This window comes from Bison bison, unplaced genomic scaffold, assembly GCF_000754665.1.
Source record: "Bison bison bison isolate TAMUID 2011002044 unplaced genomic scaffold, Bison_UMD1.0 scf7180017864456, whole genome shotgun sequence".
Lineage (NCBI taxonomy): Eukaryota > Metazoa > Chordata > Mammalia > Artiodactyla > Bovidae > Bison > Bison bison.
Window position 1 is genome coordinate 15,758,690 of NW_011495018.1, and position 19,679 is coordinate 15,778,368.

The 19,679-nt window shown below is 33.5% G+C and overlaps 1 protein-coding gene across 2 annotated transcripts in view; it reads right to left on the minus strand.

Annotated features, from left to right (window-relative positions):
* Positions 1-19,679, minus strand: part of ATRNL1 (attractin-like 1) — a 779,810-nt gene that overhangs the window by 638,347 nt on the left and 121,784 nt on the right. For both annotated transcript variants that reach the window (XM_010859292.1, XM_010859293.1), the window contains exons 11-15: positions 16,344-16,428; positions 14,470-14,678; positions 13,106-13,224; positions 8,726-8,858; positions 4,956-5,137 (exon numbers count right to left, since the gene is read on the minus strand). In XM_010859292.1, coding sequence (XP_010857594.1) covers positions 4,956-5,137; positions 8,726-8,858; positions 13,106-13,224; positions 14,470-14,678; positions 16,344-16,428 — 728 coding nt within the window. The remainder of the gene's footprint in view (positions 1-4,955; positions 5,138-8,725; positions 8,859-13,105; positions 13,225-14,469; positions 14,679-16,343; positions 16,429-19,679) is intronic.

A 19,679-nucleotide genomic window follows, 5' to 3' on the forward strand; every position in this document is an offset into this window, starting at 1 on the left:
AAGGTGGGAGGAGAAGGGGATAACAGAGGATGAGATGGTTGGATGGCATCACCGACTCAGTGGACATGAGTCTGAGCAAGCTTTGGGAGTTGGTGATGGACAGGGAAGCCTGGCATGCTGCAGTCCATGGGATCACAAAGAGTCAGACACGACTGAGTGACTGAACTGAACTGAACTCAAGGATATAAATTATCAATTTCACGAATGAAAGGGAAGACTTTTGACTCTGTACAGATATAAAATGTCATTAGAAATTAAATTATCCATATCAATACTCATGAGAAACACACACACTAATATCACCACAAAAATTGTGGTAGGCAGTAATAGTGAATTGAATATTCATACAAACATTTCAAAAGGGTATGTGCTTAAGTGCCTCTAAATTTTTTTAATATTTATACAAAACTGTTAAGTCACTTTTTAAAACTCACTTATTCCCTTGTTATTATCAAAGGGAAAATCCATAACATATATTCATATTCTTTAACATAAATCAGGAATGTTCTTAAGAGGAAAAAGATCCTAGTATAATTAATGGAGATGGGGGAAGGTTTTGTAAAATGGAAAAAATATAAATGACCCAATCAAAAAATGGGCCAAAGAACTAAATAGACATTTCTCCAAAGAAGACATACAGATAGCTAACAAACACATGAAAAGATGCTCAACATCACTCATTATCAGAGAAATGCAAATCAAAACCACTATGAAGTACCATTTCACACCAGTCAGAATGGCTGCGATCCAAAAGTCTACAAGCAATAAATGCTGGAGAGGGTGTGGAGAAAAGGCAACCCTTTTACACTGTTGGTGGGAATGCAAACTAGTACAGCCACTATGGAGAACAGTGTGGAGATTCCTTAAAAAACTGGAAATAGAACTGCCTTATGACCCAGCAATCCCACTGCTGGGCATACACACTGAGAAAACCAGAAGTGAAAAAGACACGTGTACCCCAATGTTCATCGCAGCACTGTTTACAATAGCCAGGACATGGAAGCAACCTAGATGCCCATCAGCAGATGAATGGATATGAAAGCTGTGGTACATATACACAATGGAGTATTACTCAGCCATTAAAAAGAATACATTTGAATCAGTTCTAATGAAGTGAGTGAAACTGGAGCCTATTATACGGAGTGAAGTAAGCCAGAAAGAAAAACACCAATACAGTATACTAACGCATATTTATGGAATTTAGACAGATGGTAACAATAACCCTGTATACGAGACAGCAAAAGAGACACTGATGTATAGAACAGTCTTTTGGACTTTGTGGGAGAGGGAGAGGGTGGGATGATTTTGGAGAAGGGCATTGAAACATGTATAATATCATATATGAAACAAGTCGCCAGTCCAGGTTCGATGCACGATACTGGATGCTTGGGGCTGGTGCACTGGGATGACCCAGAGGGATGGTACAGGGAGGGAGGAGGAAGGAGGGTTCAGGATGGGGAACACGTGTATACCTGTGGCAGATTCATGTTGATATATGGCAAAACCAATACAATATTGTAAAGTTAAAAAATTAAATAAAGTGGAAAAAATTAAAACATCAGTTTGGGGTAAATATTTTTCTATAGACAATATCAATATTAACTCTTCATTGAATAAATTCATTTAGTTACCTAAAAATTCATTATCTAATTAATGATTCCTAGAGATAGTAGTAATAGCAATAATGGAAACATACAAAAATAACAATCTTAAAAATGCAAACAATAATCATAAGTAAACACTTAAATAAAATTTATATTCTTCACATACAACATCTCACTTATTTCTCACAATAAACATTAGTTCAGTTCAATTCAGTCGCTCAGTCATGTCCAGCTCTTTGCAACCCCATGGACTGCAGGACGCCAGGCCTTCCTGTCCATCACCAACTTCTGGAATTTACTCAAACTCATGTCCATTGAGTCGGTGATGCCAACCATCTCATTCTCTGTCGTCCCCTTCTATTCCTGCTTTCAATCTTTCCCAGCATCAGCGTCTTTTCAAATGAGTCAGTTCTTCACATAAGGTGGCCAAAGTATTGCAGTTTCAGCTTCAGCATCAGTCCTTCCAGTGAATATTCAGGACAGTAGCAAATAACTATCCCAGGTTACAGATGAGGGACATAGGGCTGTGGAAGTTAACTTGCTTCTAAGTTGTAGAGATAAGCAATATTTCCAGATTGCCTGCTCTCCATCAGTTTGATACTTAATGCATCATTTGTCCTCAATGTTGTTTAAAAATCAGTTATATCAAAAACGTATCACTTAACTAATTGGTGATATATGTTCTGAAAAGTTTTCAAACCGAAACAATCTCCACTGCACTGTACCAAGAGTCCTTGCCCAAATAAAAGTCATAACTTAAGGTCAAAAAAAGTTGTTGAAATCTAATACCATTTTCAAAGCAATATTGTCATACCTCCATTAGTGAAAGTTGGTCAGTCATGTCTGATTCTTTGCAACCCCATGGACTATATACAATCCATGGAATTCTCCAGGCCAGAATACTGGAGTGGGTAGCCTTTCCCTTCTCCAGGGGAATCTTCCCAACTGAGGGATTAAATCCAGGTCTCCCACATTGCAGGCAGATTCTTTACCAGCTGAGCCACGAGGGAAGCCCCAAAATACTGGAGTGGGTAGTCTATCACTTCTCTAGGGGATCCTCCCAACCCAGGAATCAAACTGGGCTCTTCTGCATTGCAGGCGCATTCTTTACCAGCTGAGCTATCAGGAAGCCCTGTGTGGAAATCATGCCATCTTGTGGATTATTTAGCCCGTGGTGTCTATATGTGTGTGTACATTTTAAACATTGGGCAAAAGTGTACATACCTCAGATCTGAGGTATTTATTACTGTTCAGCTTTATCCCTTAACTAATCTATACTGAGCTCTAATTTTACTTTTGACACAAAATACAAAAATCTATAATGATGCTATGACAATTTACATTAGCATATTTCAAGTATATATTTGAACTAAATAAGGTATTTCAAAACTAGATTTAGTAAGCTATTTCTAAATCTCCTACTTAAGCTATTCTTAAGTGTTGACTATACTTCTTCTTTTAATTGATGTATGTGAAGTGAAAGACATTCAGTCACGTCCAACTCTTTTTGTGACTCCATGGACTGTAGTCCACCAGGCTCCTCTGTGCATGGAATTCTCCAGGCAAGAATACTAGAGTAGGTAACTATTCCCTTCTCCAGGAGATCTTCCTGACCCAGGGATCGAACCTGGGTCTCTTGCACTGCAGGCAGATTCTTTACTGTCTGAGCCTCCAGAAAAGCTCCATTAATTGATGCATGATTGACATATAATATTATTTTAATTTCCAGAACTCAAAATAATGATTCAATATTTGTATACATTGTAGAATTATACGTCTAGTTAACATATGTCCCCATACACAGTTTTTTGTGAAGATTTTTAAGATCTACTCTCTCAGCACATTTCAAACATGAAATACAGTATTATTCACTACAGTCATCACATTGCGTATTATAGCCTCATAGCTTATTTATTTTATAATTGTAAGTCTGTACCTTTTGACTGCTTTCATCCATTTTGCCCACCCTCCATCCTTACCTCTGGCAAATACCAAACTGTTCTGTCTGTGAGCCTGGTTTTTTAGTTTTTAGCATGTTTGTTTGTTTGTTTTAAATTCACCATATATGTGAGATCACAGAGTACTAAAATCTTGCCATTGGCAAGAACATGGATAGATCTAATTTAAATAAGTCAGGATAAGAAAAATACCATATATTTTTATATGCAGAATCTAAAAGAAATCCAAGAACAACATGTATCACAATAAATACAAATATCAAATCATTATGTTGTACACCTAAAACAAGACAATGTATAATATAATCTACTCAATTTTTTCAAATGTCTTCAAGACACTTCAAGTAAGTATATGAACTAAGATATTTCAAAACTATGTTTCGTAAATTATTTCCAAATCTCCAACTTAATCTGTTCTTAAGAGTTGACTATATTTTAACATCCCAAGAACAGCAAATAACTACTATGGATTCCTATTAAAAGTTTATTGTAAAATGATATTTGATACCATTTCCAAGCAAATAGTCCATTTCTATGGAAATATTTTCCATAAAACAGTTTTCAAGGAAATTAAAAATGCTTCCAAGTGTTGTATGTTCCAAATTTTCCATATACTTTAATGATCTGTTTAAGTCCAGCTAACTACTTGTATATTATTTCAAGCATATCTATACTAAGAGGATAATTCAAAATTTTAACCCTCAAAACATACACATAAACACACATACACACAAATACACCTATACAAATATTGCCAGTATGCTGGTCTAGTGTTCTGATTATAAGAGACATCCTAAGTTACAAGAATAATAACACTTCAAACAAATTATTAAATTATACACACAAGTTTTAAAGTATATTTATTCATATGAGATGACTTTTTGCTAAGGTAATGCAATGTTTTGCTGAGCAAAACATGAGATAAGCAATTTAGAAAATTACCAAACTACCAAATGCTGTGCTGTGCTCAGTCACGTCCAAATCTTTGCAACCCCATGGATTGTAACCTGCCAGGTTCCTCTGTCCATGGGATTCTCGAGGCAAGAATACCGGAGTGGGTTGCCATTTCTGTCTCCAGGGGATCTTCCTGACCCAGGGATCGAACCCACATCTCTTGCATCTCCTGCGTTAGCAGGTGGATTCTTTACCATTGCCACCTGGGGTGAGGGGCATATTACCAAATACAAGTACGGAATGAGCCCCCTGACTATTGACTATTGAAATGAGTTCTACTTTCACTTCCAAGGTTTATTAAAAATAACGTATTTAAAAACAATTTAAATACATTATTTTTAATAAACCTTGGAAGTGAAAGTAGAAACAGAATGACTCATTGCCAATAGCTATATGATTATAAGCATATTCCCATAATAAAAACAAATACAGTTGTTACCTGTTGTGTATACTTCTGTATTTCATCCAGTACAAATTCTACTTCTTTTGAAGTTGTTAATGAAGCAAGATTTCCACTAAGATTATAGCAGTAAAGTTTTGCATTGTCATAGTTTTCTCTACTGGAATTAATTCTAAGACAAGCATCCCCGACGTGAATCCATCCTTCTCCACAAAGATGAGCTGTCAAAAAAAAAAAAAAATCATGTCTTATTTTTTGATTATCCAAACACATGCATATTTTTCAATTATTTCAGAATGCTAAATAAATACAACTTCTAGACTTGCTTAAATAATTTTTATGATAAAATTTAAATATATCCTTGTGTTATACTAAGCAAAATGTGACTAATATTTTGGTGAAGAATAAGAACAGAAGATCCTAATTTTTTCTCTATTAAACATAAGAAAAGCTATGGCTCTGTAACATCAGTCAAAATCTGCTGACTGTTAGGTCTTCTGTGTAAATCTAGTGTATTGATATATGGTTTCGCAGCAAGTGAAATCACTACTGCATTTATATGTCGCAAGGTTCACTTTATACAAGATCACTTCAGTAGAAAAATAACCAGCACACAACAAAAGCAAAGTTATTCCTACAAGTGTAGCTATTAATAACCGTCCTCTGGGCTACAGAATTAGATTAACTAATCTCCTTAGCCCAGGTGTACTATTTTGATATAAGCTGGGTTCTTTGATTCTTTAATTATAATTATGGGGCGAGAAGTCTCATTTCATTTATGCTTTGTAAAGAATTTGCTTTCAAATATTTATTTTTACACAACCTTTCAGGTCTTTTGAAAGTTTAAACATACTATTCAGTAACAGTGGTTTATCCTTAGGCTCCAAATTGAACTTAAAACAGTATCTATTTTCTAAAACACAGACTTACAGATTCAATATAAAGTTATGCTCTAAGACACATTAACACTGAGGTGTTTTATTGACACACCAATCTGTGAAGCTTGACTTGAATATCCGTCAGTTTCATATCACTAAATATATCAGTGCCTCTTGCCCTTTCAGGTTGGATGCATCAGTTCAGTCTTATGGAATTATTATAAAGCAGCAGTTCTCAAACATTTTGGTCTCAAGACCCCTTTAAACCCTTAAAAATTATTGAGAATGCCACAGATTTTTCCTTATACATTTTATATCTATGGAGCTTGACCATATTAAAAATTAAAACTAATCTTTTAAAAATACATGTATTTATTCATTTAAAATTTTATTACAAACCTACTCTTCCAGTTTCTGGGATGTCTTGCCCCTTAATGCTATTATTACACACCCAAAGAGGATGTATTAATATCTTCACATTTTCTCCCTGAGAAAGTAAAGCTGACGGTTTTAAATTAGGCCCTTGCCATCAAAAATTGAGATGGGTTGGTTGATAAATGAACAGGGGATGGATAGGCAGAGAAATCAGAGATAGAGCAGAGTAAAATGTGCATCGTAGAATCTAGGGTGTGGTTACTGAGTGTCTTCACTAGAATTCTATTTTTTCATAAAAAAAATCATAAAAAAATGTTTAAAATTTTTCATTAAAAAATGTTAGGGAAATACATAACAAAATAAGTAGCATATTTAATTTCTCTTAATTACAGTCTCAAAAAAGTAAAAGAGTTAAGAGTGTGGCTTTGTTCTAATTTCTGCAAATCCCTTTAATGTTGGTTTAACATTCAATCTATTAGAATCATACACTATGTAGCCTTTGGAAAACTATTAATACGGAGTAAACCTACAACAGAATGAGAATTACAAAAGCACACACTATCTCAGTATTACAGGGCCCTTTGCTTCTTGAATAACTACTGTCCTATTAAACTAGGTAATGAGAATAACACACAGTGCTTGGAACACAGTAAGCACTCGATACACCACATTCACTCAGCAAGACTTCAAACGCCTCTGTTTCCATTTTCAGGCTACACACACAGCAATCTTCCTTGTCTTCTGAAATCTAAACTACCAGCTCACTTCAAGGAAACAGCGCAGGAGTTTTTGTTAAATTTCAGCTTTTTCTTTCCTTACTGAATCAAGGAAGGATTTACATTAGTTTTGGTTATCTTTTGTTTTATAAGATCAAAAATACTTGGTTAATGAATCGTACAAATGCAAACAACGCACGGGCCTTTGAGGCTAAAAACTAAATCAGACCACTAAACCAAATGTTGTGATGTCTTAAGTTTCTGTAGTTTTGAGCACCACCTCAACTTTAGGATACTAGCTAATTTTTAAAATAGGTTAAGCTTGATAAATTCAAATTGCCAGTTTCACAGGAGATCAATGGAAAAAATGCAATTCACAAATTTTCATGGAAAATGGCAATTACTACAGACTAAGTTCTCCATTTAGAGCATTCACTTCCTTGAGACAAGCTGAACAGAAACCAAACTACATATAATGCCAAGCTGGCTCTTAGTAAATATGAATACAGAACAAGGGGAGTTGGTGTATAATAAAATAGCTTATTATATTTATTATTCGCCAAAGTAATAACCTGGTCAAGTACAACCCTTAGGCCAAACCAAAATATTTTCCCAGGCAAGAGTAGATGGGTATTACTAAATATAACTTCAGTATTGTTTTCCCAAATTTCCACTGGTAATCAAATTTTCTTCTTATTGAATAATATTCCTTTACATATACATTCCTTCAATCAACTCTAATTTTAGTCCAGGATTTACTTCGTCTTTTTAAAGAAACTTTATAAGTATTTTTATTGATCTACATGTAGCTTTTAGACTTTAACGCTTACAAATTATTACTTTCAAGTTTAGTGTGATCTCACTATTGCTTCTCAAATCTTGCCTACCACATTAATATCCTCTAAATTACTCAAAATGAACACACATGCAAACATCGTTATTTAAAAGCTTAGTACATAAACAAACTTCCAAAATCTCAATGGTACTTTTAAAGGCAATCTAATTTTTATTTTATTACATGGACTTATAAGAAAGACTTAAATCCTATGATGGGATTTTCCAACACTTTCTAGAATTACATAGGTTCAGATATTTTTCAATGAAAAAATGAAAAAAAAACAAAAAATCATGAGGTAGAAACAGGCAAAAAACTGAACAGAGATAAACACCCAGTTACTAGTCCCCTCTACCATTTACAAGTCATGCACTTTTTTAAGCAGGTCATGTAGCCAGTCTCAGCTTATCTGTATAACAAGAAGATGGAACTGGTTAAATATCTATACAAGTTTTTGATTTTCTGGTTTTCTCTTTCATAAATACTTAGGGATCTACTAAGAAGAATGCTAACTGTAAAAATAAATTGAAATTTATTTTTCAAATGAGTTTTGTTCTGGTTTACAGAACTTAAGCATCTCATTGAATCATATAATAATTATTATAAATGTTACCATTTCTAATAAAAAAGAACAGTCAGTAAAAAACTGCTCCTGGAATTTAAAAAATAAAGGGCACTTAAATCCAATATGCCAGAATGTTAACATTGTTAGATCTGGATATTAATCTGAGTACTTATTATTTTCTATGTTTTTAAGATATAATTTTTTAATTGAAAAGTATTCTGATTAAGTCAACAGTAATAAACAGAAGATACCTTGAAAGTCTTAATGGGAAACAAATGTATAAATCTTTTTTGTAAAAACACTGCTATCTTTACTCCAATACTATGTTTATTTGCTACTGATTTAATTTTAGAAAATGGAATATTCTTACTAAATGTTCTTTACAAAAATAGCATTCATCTGTGGACTATAAAACCGATTTACCAAATGTAAATCTTTACCTGGTAGAGCCTGGCACTCTTGCTGTCGCTGATCCCACTGGCAATTCAAGTTTAGTGAACAGCTTTTACAGCTAGTAAGTTTGTTACAAATCTGCTCATTTCTCACATGGCATTTGGTATAGTTTTTCACAGACTATAAAGTTAAAAGATAAAACACGTTACCTTTCGCCTTTGTACAGTAATGACTCATGAAGTGAGCGTAGACATAAATCACCTGGTGAACTTTACAACACAGACTTCTAACACCAAACCCAGTTCTACTGAATCAGAATTTCTTATTCATTTACTTATTCAAGCAAAGTTCTTAGATTTAGAATGTATGCTTATTGAAAAAACAAGCAAATTACACAATCTGAAACAGAAATCAAGTAATGAAAACGTATTCTATTGAATCTGATAACAGGCTTCCAATTCAATAAATAAAGCTGATGAACAAAGTCATTTCTCTCAATGATCACATCAAGGAATTCTAGTCATAATAAAACCATCATGCAGACTTCTGGGAATGAAGTGGAGTGGGGTGCCATTGCCTTCTCTAGGAAATAGTGAGAAGCAAAAGTTAAAGAGATACTTTATCAAAATCCAATACAATCTAAAACGATAAATTATTTTCTCAATAACTCAAACTAAGTTTACTTCCACATACATTAAATAACAGTTTTGGTTACTTCCACAGACATTAAATAATGATTTTGGTTAACTGATGTTTCTCCTGTGTGTATCTATCACATTTCCTCAATAAAGGTTGAAAAGAACCTGCAAAAGTTACATTTTGATCAGTCCTATTACACAACTACTCATATTTCAACTAACTTCAGGTCTAAGAGGTTGAAGGTTAAAGGTCAAAAAACAAAAGGCAACATAGGAACTTTGGTGTGAGTTCCCTATGTAAATCAAGGTTTGATATTTCACATGATGTTATAACGAAAATCAGATTCTTTGGGCTCAACTCTTCTTGTGACTCATTTTTGAGGAAAAAAAAAAAACACAAAGGTTTAAAAAAGAACATGCTGCATCATAAGCTCCCTTTCCTTTCCAGAGGTAGACACTCTTACCTGAGGCTTTCTCATGTAAGGGTGATTAAATATTTCTTTTCAACCAAAAAACTTGCCAATTAAAATTTACTTATAATTTCCCATACATAAAAATGGTTGAAGAAATTTTTATCTTATTCTTCCTTTAAAAAATTCACATAAGATACATTTTTTAAAGCCCAAATTGTACTGCAAGTCTTATTCAACCACCATTTTCATTACGAACATGCAAATTTTCTTGATGTTATTTTTCTGACTCAAAGCTTTTTTTCTCATATAGCATATAAATCTTAGTATTATTTTATAGGATTACTATACTTCCAAATGTTTGTCACATAACTGAAAACAAATCAATTTACTTGAATCATCTGATAAATAAAGTAGTCTATAAGAAAGACAAGAGAATAGCTAAACAACATATTAGAATAAGAGAAAGAATGAAAACTTAATGCCAATCTTTAGAACAGCAATGGTAGAGTCACCATCGAAATAACTCTACTGCTCTTCATAACAGTATCATCATTTATTGATGCTGAGCCAGTACAATAGATGAAACTATATTTCCATCACACACAAGGTCAATTTATTCAATAATAGAAGAAAGCTGACTGCTACTCTGAACATGGCTGGCATTTTTTGGCCTAATGAACCAGATGCACATTCATAAAAAGACTATGAAGAATAACCAGTACTCTACTCATCTTCACCCTAATATATCTAGATGTAAATTTAAAATGAAAATCTGCCAGAAAAAAGCAGTTATTTGGGCTATTAGAGCACAAAATATGCAACTTGCCGTAAAAATGACTAAATAATGAAACAGAATATCAATGGACATCATTTATGCTAAAATCTCATAGACCCTTCTGTATCTATTAGCATTTGGTTTATTTTAATCACCAGACATTCTGATAAAACTGTCCAAAAGACACATTACATCAAAGTCTAAATTATAAGAGACTTCCATCTGTTCACTTGTACTATCTCACCCACTGATTTCTTTTTTAACACATTATCAACACTAAACTCTAAAGGAAAAGGCCACTTTATAAAATGAATACTTTATAGTAATTTGCATAATACAATTTTTGAGATGTGTATTTTCACATACTGTAAATGTCTAAATACAAATTAACTCAGTTATTGAACAGTTTTAAATAAAATCTGCTTGCAATTCTTATCTAATGACATTCTCCATTTTAGTCCCTTATTCTCATGTTTTATTTTACTTTGCTACCATGTCTGCATTATTCACTAAATAACTCCCATTACATGAATATTATGCAAATATAAAAAAGTAATTCAAACATTCAAAGTGAGTCATGTTCTATTAACATTCAAACTCAAATAAAATTGAAGTATCTATTATTATTAAAGCAACATATCTCTGCAAAGTATATACCAACACAGTAAGTATAAAAACAAAAGGGTTCAATCTGATGAGGCAATAATTCAAAGCTTTCCTTATTAAGATTTTAATATTATTTTAGAACAGAATCATAAAGCTTTAATTATTTCAAAATATGGTTGGTTACTGGAGAAAAATTTGAGATAACATAATAAAAACTTTTTACTTAGTTTTCAAACTCCCTTTTTTTTACCTTTTACTTCGTGCTATCTTGAAAAACAAGTGGATACTTTTTTTGCTTAATAAAAATTCAAAAAAAGAAAAAATTAATATGTATTTAGTTTAAAATCTGTATGGGAACTTTTTTAGTTATTGAAGCTACACTCCAATAAGAGAATCTTTAATCCTATTGAATACAATCCTTAATAACTTTTTACAATTTTCCTTCAATTTGTTGACATCTAAAAAACATGGAACATTTAGATGCTATCCATTAAAAGGTTAGTTTTTACTCCTCTCGATCTATTTTAATCTATCAATATTAATTTCATTATATTTTCAATAGCCTACCTAAAATAGGTTCTTGACCTCATCACTAGTGAAACTTCGAGCCAGGTGATGATTTTTCGTGTCAGCGCTATTCATTGACTGTGGATGTTTACCTGTGTCCCTGGCTTCTCTATGTTAGATGCTGGTAGCAGTCCCACAGTTGTGAAAACAACCAAAAAATAATCATTGCCAGATGTCCCAATGCGGGACAGAATTGCCTCAGAGAACCACAGATCTCAAGAAAAATTTTTTTAATTTAAAACACAGATCTATAGACGATTGTAATGATCAAATGAAACTACTAATATCAACACTTTAGATTAAGCTTGCACACAAAGCATGTAAATAAAACCTAAGTCACAACACTATTAACACATGTCTGACAAGATTCTCATAGAAATGACTTCAATACTTACTTATACATTTCTATTTCTATCAGCACAGAAGCCAATGTTTCTGCTACAGTCTTTTTAAATTAAGTTTTGAAAGAATTTTCCAATCTTATCCATGGAAAGTAAAGGCTATTGGATTCAACATGGAATCTAGACTGACTGACAACATATCAAGAAGTAAGCGATGCCCTACATATTTTCTAAGTGTCTTTTTTAATTGTTGGCTTACAATATTGGGGCTTCCCTCATAACTCAGTTGGTAAAGAATCCGCTTGCAATGCAGTAGACCCTGGTCCGATTCCTGGGTCAGGAAGATCCGCTGGAGAAGGGATAGCTACTCACCCCAGTATTCTTGGGCTTCCCTTGTGGCTCAGTGGGTAAAGAATACGCCTGCAATGTGGGAGACCTGAGTTCGACCCCTGGGTTGGGAAGATCCCCTGGAGAAGGGAAAGGCTACACACTCCAGTATTCTGGCCTGGAGAACTCCATGGACTACACAGCCCATGGTGTCACAAACAAATTTTATAGGGCTTCCCTGGTGGTTCAGATGGTAAAGTGTCTGCCTGCAATGCCAGAGACCAGGGTATGATCCCCTGTCAGGAAGATCACAAGGAGAAGGAAACAGCAACCCAACTCCAGTATTCTAGCCTGGGAAATTCTACGGACTGAGGAGCCTTGTAGGCTTCAGTCCATGGGTTCGCAAAGAGTCGGACACAACTGAACGACTTCACTTACTTACTACAATACTGAATTAGTTTCAGGTATACAACATAATGATTCAACATTTTTAAGATTATATATTCCATTTAACATTCTTACAAAACAATGGCTATAAATTCCTGTGCTGTACAATATATTCTTGTTGCTTATCTATTTTATACATGGTAGTTTATATCTCTTAATACCATAATTCTATTTTGCCTCTCCCCTTTCCCTTTTCTAAATGTCTTGATACAGGTAAGCTAATGATTATAAAGTAGCAGTGTTTTGTACAGGTAAGCTAATGATTATAAAGTAGCAGTGTTAGCTACATCATCATTTACCCATAAATACTAACCATGCTGCAGTTACTGGTTGATGAAATGCATTTCTTGTCATCACACCACTGGCACCCATTCGTATTAGCAGTACAGCTGGCACAATCTGCATATCTATAACATCTGTCATCAGAAGCAGCTGTGATACAAATGGGAGACAGAACACATTAGGATGAAAAGAAAATGTCACACTTCTTAATTCACATATTTTTAACATCTGCTAAGAATCACGAGGACATTTTTAAACCATAAATATAATCATCAATATCAAAATAAGTTCTCCAATATGAAGGCAGTTTTGTAATTTAATTGGATTTACAGGGATTTAAATACCTCCTGCCCTCCTCTTGATTATTCACTCTATCAGGATCCTACACTCATTTGACATTTACACATTATGAAGGAAAAAAAGACTTAGAGGTATTTTATTAAACAAAATATATTACTATACATTTAAAAGAAAAGATTATAACAAATGCTCATTGTTTATCATTCTTCATAAAGCTATCTAGAGACATCCGACTGATTATAGATTAGCAAAACCTGATCTGTTCATTGTAGCACCAAAAATATATAAAAGCCCCATTCATTCAAAGAAAACTGAAAATTTATGTCCAAATCATTCTTTATAAATATTTACTATAAATTATTCATAAATCAGGGCATCCCAGGTGGCGCTAATGGTAAAGAACCTGCCTGCCAAAAGAGGAGACAAGAGATGCGGGTTTGAGCTGGGTCAGGAAGATCCCCTAGAGGAGGGCATGGCAACCCACTCTATTATTCCTGCCTGGAGAATCCTCAAGGACAAAGGAGCCTGGAGGAGTACAGTCCACAGGGTTGCAAAGAGTTTGACATGACTGAAGCAACTTGGCATGCAAATTTATAAGTTTGAATTATTTATTCAATATTTTATAAGAAATATTGAGTTATAACAGGACATCAAAATTCTAGAAACTTTTTAGCTTTATGGGATGGTTTGACAATAATTCAGGAAGAAAAAATGTACCAAATGCAGAATAAATTACTTCATTTTATTTCTTTGAAGCATACAATATATCTAAGAAAGGATGTATTTGAGAGAATTTTATACTTACATACAAAAATAATTCATATAATATGGCTATGTTACATGTCAAAATTGATATATTACTATAACACAGAGATATATGACTATTACACATTCAAAAAAGAAAACTAAAGATAGTTAAGAAAGATATTAAATTATTAATCACTGCTAAATTCAAACATTAGGATTCTTAATTAGAGGATTATGAGTTTTTAATTTTTGAAAACTATTAAGGTAATTCTTATGAGCAGGAATGCACTTCCATTTCAAGCCAAGTAGAGATGCTTTATGTCAAAAAGAAGTAAAAAAATATTTCACCTGTTTTCAGAGGGCACTTTGCTCTAAGAATATTATTAGTATTCCCAGAGTCCCAAGATTCACAGTGATTTTTGTTCCAAATACATTTTATTCCTGGACCAGCATTTTTACAAAGTTCTTCATCTCTGAAAGCCTTGCAATTTGGAGGCTTGTATACAAGTATATCGTTAAGGAGTACACTAGAAAATCCTCCAAATATATACATGGACCTATTAAAAACAAAACAAGAATCTTAAAAAAAATATATCTAATGAGTTTCTAAAATAAATTTAATATGCATTTTACATTTTTTATCTAGGTAAGAAACAGTTTTAGAAATATATAGTAGCTATATGGAAATAACAAGATATACTTTAGAATTGCCATATAGAATTAAATTTTTTGAATACAAAGAATTTAGAAATTGGATATAGAATTCTTTGTATACTGTTACTATCCTTTTATAAAATAAAATGACCAAGAGTAAAATAATCAAAAAGATTTTCAAAGTTTCAATTTGAAAAGAAAAGCCCAGATGATGACTGAAGTAATACTACCAGCACCAAAGAAATTTGAAATGGCCTCAAAACAGCCTAATTTTCATTTATGGAAAAGATCAGAAAATACTTCAAGAATATTTTTTATTATTTAAAAAGTAAAATAAAAATCAACGAAATGCAATTTTCAACAGAGAAGCTTAAAGTCTTTATGTTTACACTCTGGATTTCACTTATTTCCATTACAAAAGCCAACTGATACCATTTACACAGTTTAATTTTCAGCATCATACTGGACAACTTTCACATAATTAGAATAAGGTAGTAATAAAATGACCTCATAAAAATGTCATTATGAATCACAAATTTTAAGCTAATGGATGATCTAGCATGTTATTTATGGTCATGAGTCCACATTAATGGATTTTTGCTATAGAAATAGCAAAATCACACTACTCTACAGGAGAAAGGTAACAATGATCATCCAGTCCTAATTCCCAGTGAATATAAGGGTACTAAAGGCCAGATGGGCTTCCCAGGTGGCGCTAGTGGTAAAGAAGTGAAGTGAAGTCGCTCAGTCGTGTCCGACTCTTTGCGATCCCATGGACTGTAGCCTACCGGATTCCTCCGTCCATGGCATGTTCCAGGCAAGAATACTGGAGTGGGTTGCCATTTCCTTCTCCAGAGGATCTTCCCGACCCAGGGCTCGAACCCGGGTCTCCCACAGTGTAGGTAGACGCTTTACCGTCTGAGCCACAAGGTAAAGAACCCGCCTGCAAACGCAGGAGACATAAGAGATGCAAGTTTTATCCCTGGGTCAGGAAGATCACCTGGAGGGGGACATGACAACCCACTCCAGTATCTTTGCCTGCAGAATCCATTGGACAGAGGAGCCCAGCAGGCTATGGTCCAGAACGTCGCAAAAAATCGGACAGGACTACAGGACTAAAGAGACTGAGCACGCACACATGAAAAGCCAGATAGGTTAAGGGACTCGTCAAAAGTCACACATTCAGTTATGACAGAACCAAAAAGAGAACCTAATTATTCTCACTTCCCTTGCTCTCCTCAATAGAATATGTGGCTAGCCTTTCTATAACTTCAGGCTGATTTTTTTAGGGAAATAGTTCATGATCTGATCTCTGGAAAAAGAAATTAAGGCAGGATGAAAATTTTAGAGTATCTGAAGCTCTATCTCAGCATCTTTCCTCTGATACTCCCCTGCCCCTTAAATAAATTTAAACAGAAAAGAAAAAAGGATAATGGTTAATGAACCAAAATTTATTCCCTCGGTATTGAAGCAATACATAAAAATACTGCCATTGATTACAAACAATAATTTGCTTAAAGAATAACAAAATCTGTGGGTAGTATGACTGGTAAACATGCTTCTTTTACCCGTTGATGACAACTGCAGAGTGACCAAATCTGTTGACGTCTCTATGAAGGTTTGGTTTCGGTAGTATTTTCCATTCGTCACAAGCTAGAAAAATGACAACAGCAAAACAAAAAATGAAATAAAAGAACAATTTAAGACACATACTACAAAACGATCACTGGACAAACAAAGATACAATACTTAAAATTAGGAAAGCTTTCATTAATTTCCCATGACCTACAATTTAACGTGATTTACTCAACTAGCATTATTCCCTAAATAAAAATAACTTCTGTCTAAAATTCTCACAAATAATTTTATATGTATGAGAATAAAGGAAATTAAAGGAAACAAATTAGGTGTACTTTATTTTGGAGGGTAATTTCAATGACTTTATTTTGGAGGGTAATTTCAATGACATACTTTATTTCAATGACAATTTCAATGAATAAAGGAAATTAAAGGAAACAAATTAGGTGTACTTTATTTTGGAGGGTAATTTCAATGACATATAAAACAAGGTTCATATGGCAAAATTCATGAACATCAATACTGGGAAAATGTATCATAAAGTTAAATCATTAAATCAAATTTTACATGTATGCATGCAAAATTAAATAGAATGTAAGTGAAAAAAGCCTACAATGGAATCATCAAAATAAAATGTTTAAATCAGTTTAATAAGTTGATATTTCAAAAGAAAAGTCTTCATTTTATGTAAAGAAGAGCTTTAGTTGCAAAAAATAGGAACAAATGAAAAAAAATCTAAATAGTTCATGAGTTACATAATGATTATGGAAAGAAAAATTATTAAAGAAAACTTTTTCATTTACATATAACCTCAGAATCCACACATCAATTATTAGAAATCTTAACATGTCAAATAACTCAGGATTCAGTGACTAGAAACATTCTCAGGACAGTGTTCTAGATTTTATCCTCTTAGGTATAGCCTATCTAAAAGCAGGCCTAGGTATTTAATATAAGTACATAGGTATAACAAGCTTTAAAAACATTTTTTTTCCATATTTTGGCAACTTAGAAGCCCTTCTGAAAAAGAAAAAAATAATCTAAAATACAGTTAGTTGTAATTGTTGAATTACTTATTTTCCTATATAAACAGCCACATATATTACACTAGAAGAAAAATAATAAATTTGGTTTCAATTCAATATTATTACTAGTAAAGATCAAGGGAATTACAAAAACCAAAATCGTAGCTTAGAAAATTAAACTGGAAGACTCAGAGTAACAAAATGTATCTTGGGTTTTATGTCCCACAGTACATAAATACCCTCCACCAAAGGGGTATTTTTTAGTTGATATAATCTTTTTAGTCCACGAAGTAATTATTAAATACTCTGAAAAAAGAGAGTACAAAGGCACAGAAGCCTAACTTTACTAAACCCGGTGTTTTCCCAAAGTTTTATCCATAGAAGCGCTATTCACATAGCACCGACTTACAATCCCAGGGGAGCCAAGGCTCTGAAGATTACATTTTGAGAACTATTATACAGGCCTACATGTAACATTCATAGTCTACCACTTTTTACATGCTCAAGTTCACTTAAGAAATGGACATTAATATGCACATAGTAACATTAAAAATTTCCAAGTGCTTTCATCTGCATAATTTAAGTAGTCTTTGTGAAGAATCCAGTGAGGCTAACTGAGCAGGTATTTCCATATGCTAGAAATGAAGAATGAGACCCAGGAGAAGTCAAGTAATGTCCTTAAGGCCCATTAGATTACCTTTGTTTTGCTATAAATTATGTTTATGAATGCCTGATTTATAAAAGGATATTGATGGGATTCTGAAAGATTATTCCCATTTGGAGAGAAGGGGTGACTTGTAAAGGGTAGAGACTTTGAAAAAGAAAAGAGATGAAAATGTTAGAGACAGGTAATGAGTTAGCATAGATAGATTTTAATCATGCCACCAAAACCCAACACACACACACACACACACCCCCCCCTCACATGACCAATAATTCATAAATTGTGTGTTGAATGTAGTATTCCAACAACAGAGTCAGAAACCTGAGTACGCTTCAAGGAAGTGAAACAGAGTCAAATGAAAGAGCAGCACTTCTGGAAACCAGTTCATCATAAAAACCTCCAAAGAAGAATCATCTCCAGCATCATTCTGGGGACATTTGGAGTCCAGAAAAGAAACTGACCCAATAACCTGAGCCTATCCAGAACTGAAGACTAAGTAATTTGGCTCATCATTCAAAACAAAGCAGCAGGAGGGAGAAAAGCAGATTTCAGAGATGAGAACCAGGAAAAACGCCCAAAGAAACCATTTAAGAAGTGAGTCAGGAAAAACAGCTGAGAGAATAAAGGTCATTTTCTAAAAATTAGGCCTTTATAAGAACTCTTTCAGTTCTACAAGCTACTGTCTTCAGGAAAAAAGAAAAACTTTTAAGCACACAGAGTAGTAAAAACAATGACATCATAAGTACCTACACACCAGTACCCAGACTTGTCACAGGCAGTACTTTACCAAGTCTATGGGAGAGTTTTTAAAGAAAGCGTTACATATATGATGGCGGCTACCTGGATACACCCTCTCAAATTTGACTGCTTTATGTCTTCTGTCTTTGGATGCAATCACTATCCTGTATTTGCTTATCAATTTCATATTTATGATCTGTATAGAGTATTTCTGTAGGTTATAAAACTTTATATTAATACAACTGGTGTAAAACTATGCAAACTATGTAGATTCTTCTCCACCTTGCTTATTCTGTTCAACCTGTTGTTTTTTGTTTTCACCATTTTTAAAGGGGACAGATCAGTAACATTAAGTACATTCACACTATTGAGAAATTATCATCACCATCCATCTCCAGGGCTTTCTTCATCTTACAAACTATAACTCTGTACCGATTAAACAATAACTACCCATTCCTCTCTACCCCAGCCCCTGGTAAGCATTATTTGACTTTTTTACCTACAAGTGTGACTGCTCTAGCACCTCAATGAATAAACTCATGAAGCATCTCTCCTTTTGTGACTGGTTTATTTCCCTCAGCATGTATTCAAAGTACATCTGTGCTGCAGAATGTTCCAGAATTTCCTTCCTTTTAACCCTGAACATTAATAATATACAAATTGTATGTTTATATGACACTTTTGTATATACACTGAAATTTTAATATTATATTATTAAATTTATTTTATTCTATTAATATTATAATATTATATTTATATTATTAACATATTACTATTATATTATTGTATTATTAATGTTTGACTACTATAGCAGTCAAATTTGTTCTAATTTATTCTTTGACTGTGTGGATCACAACAAACTGTGAGAAGTTCTTAAGGAGATGGGAATACCAAACCAT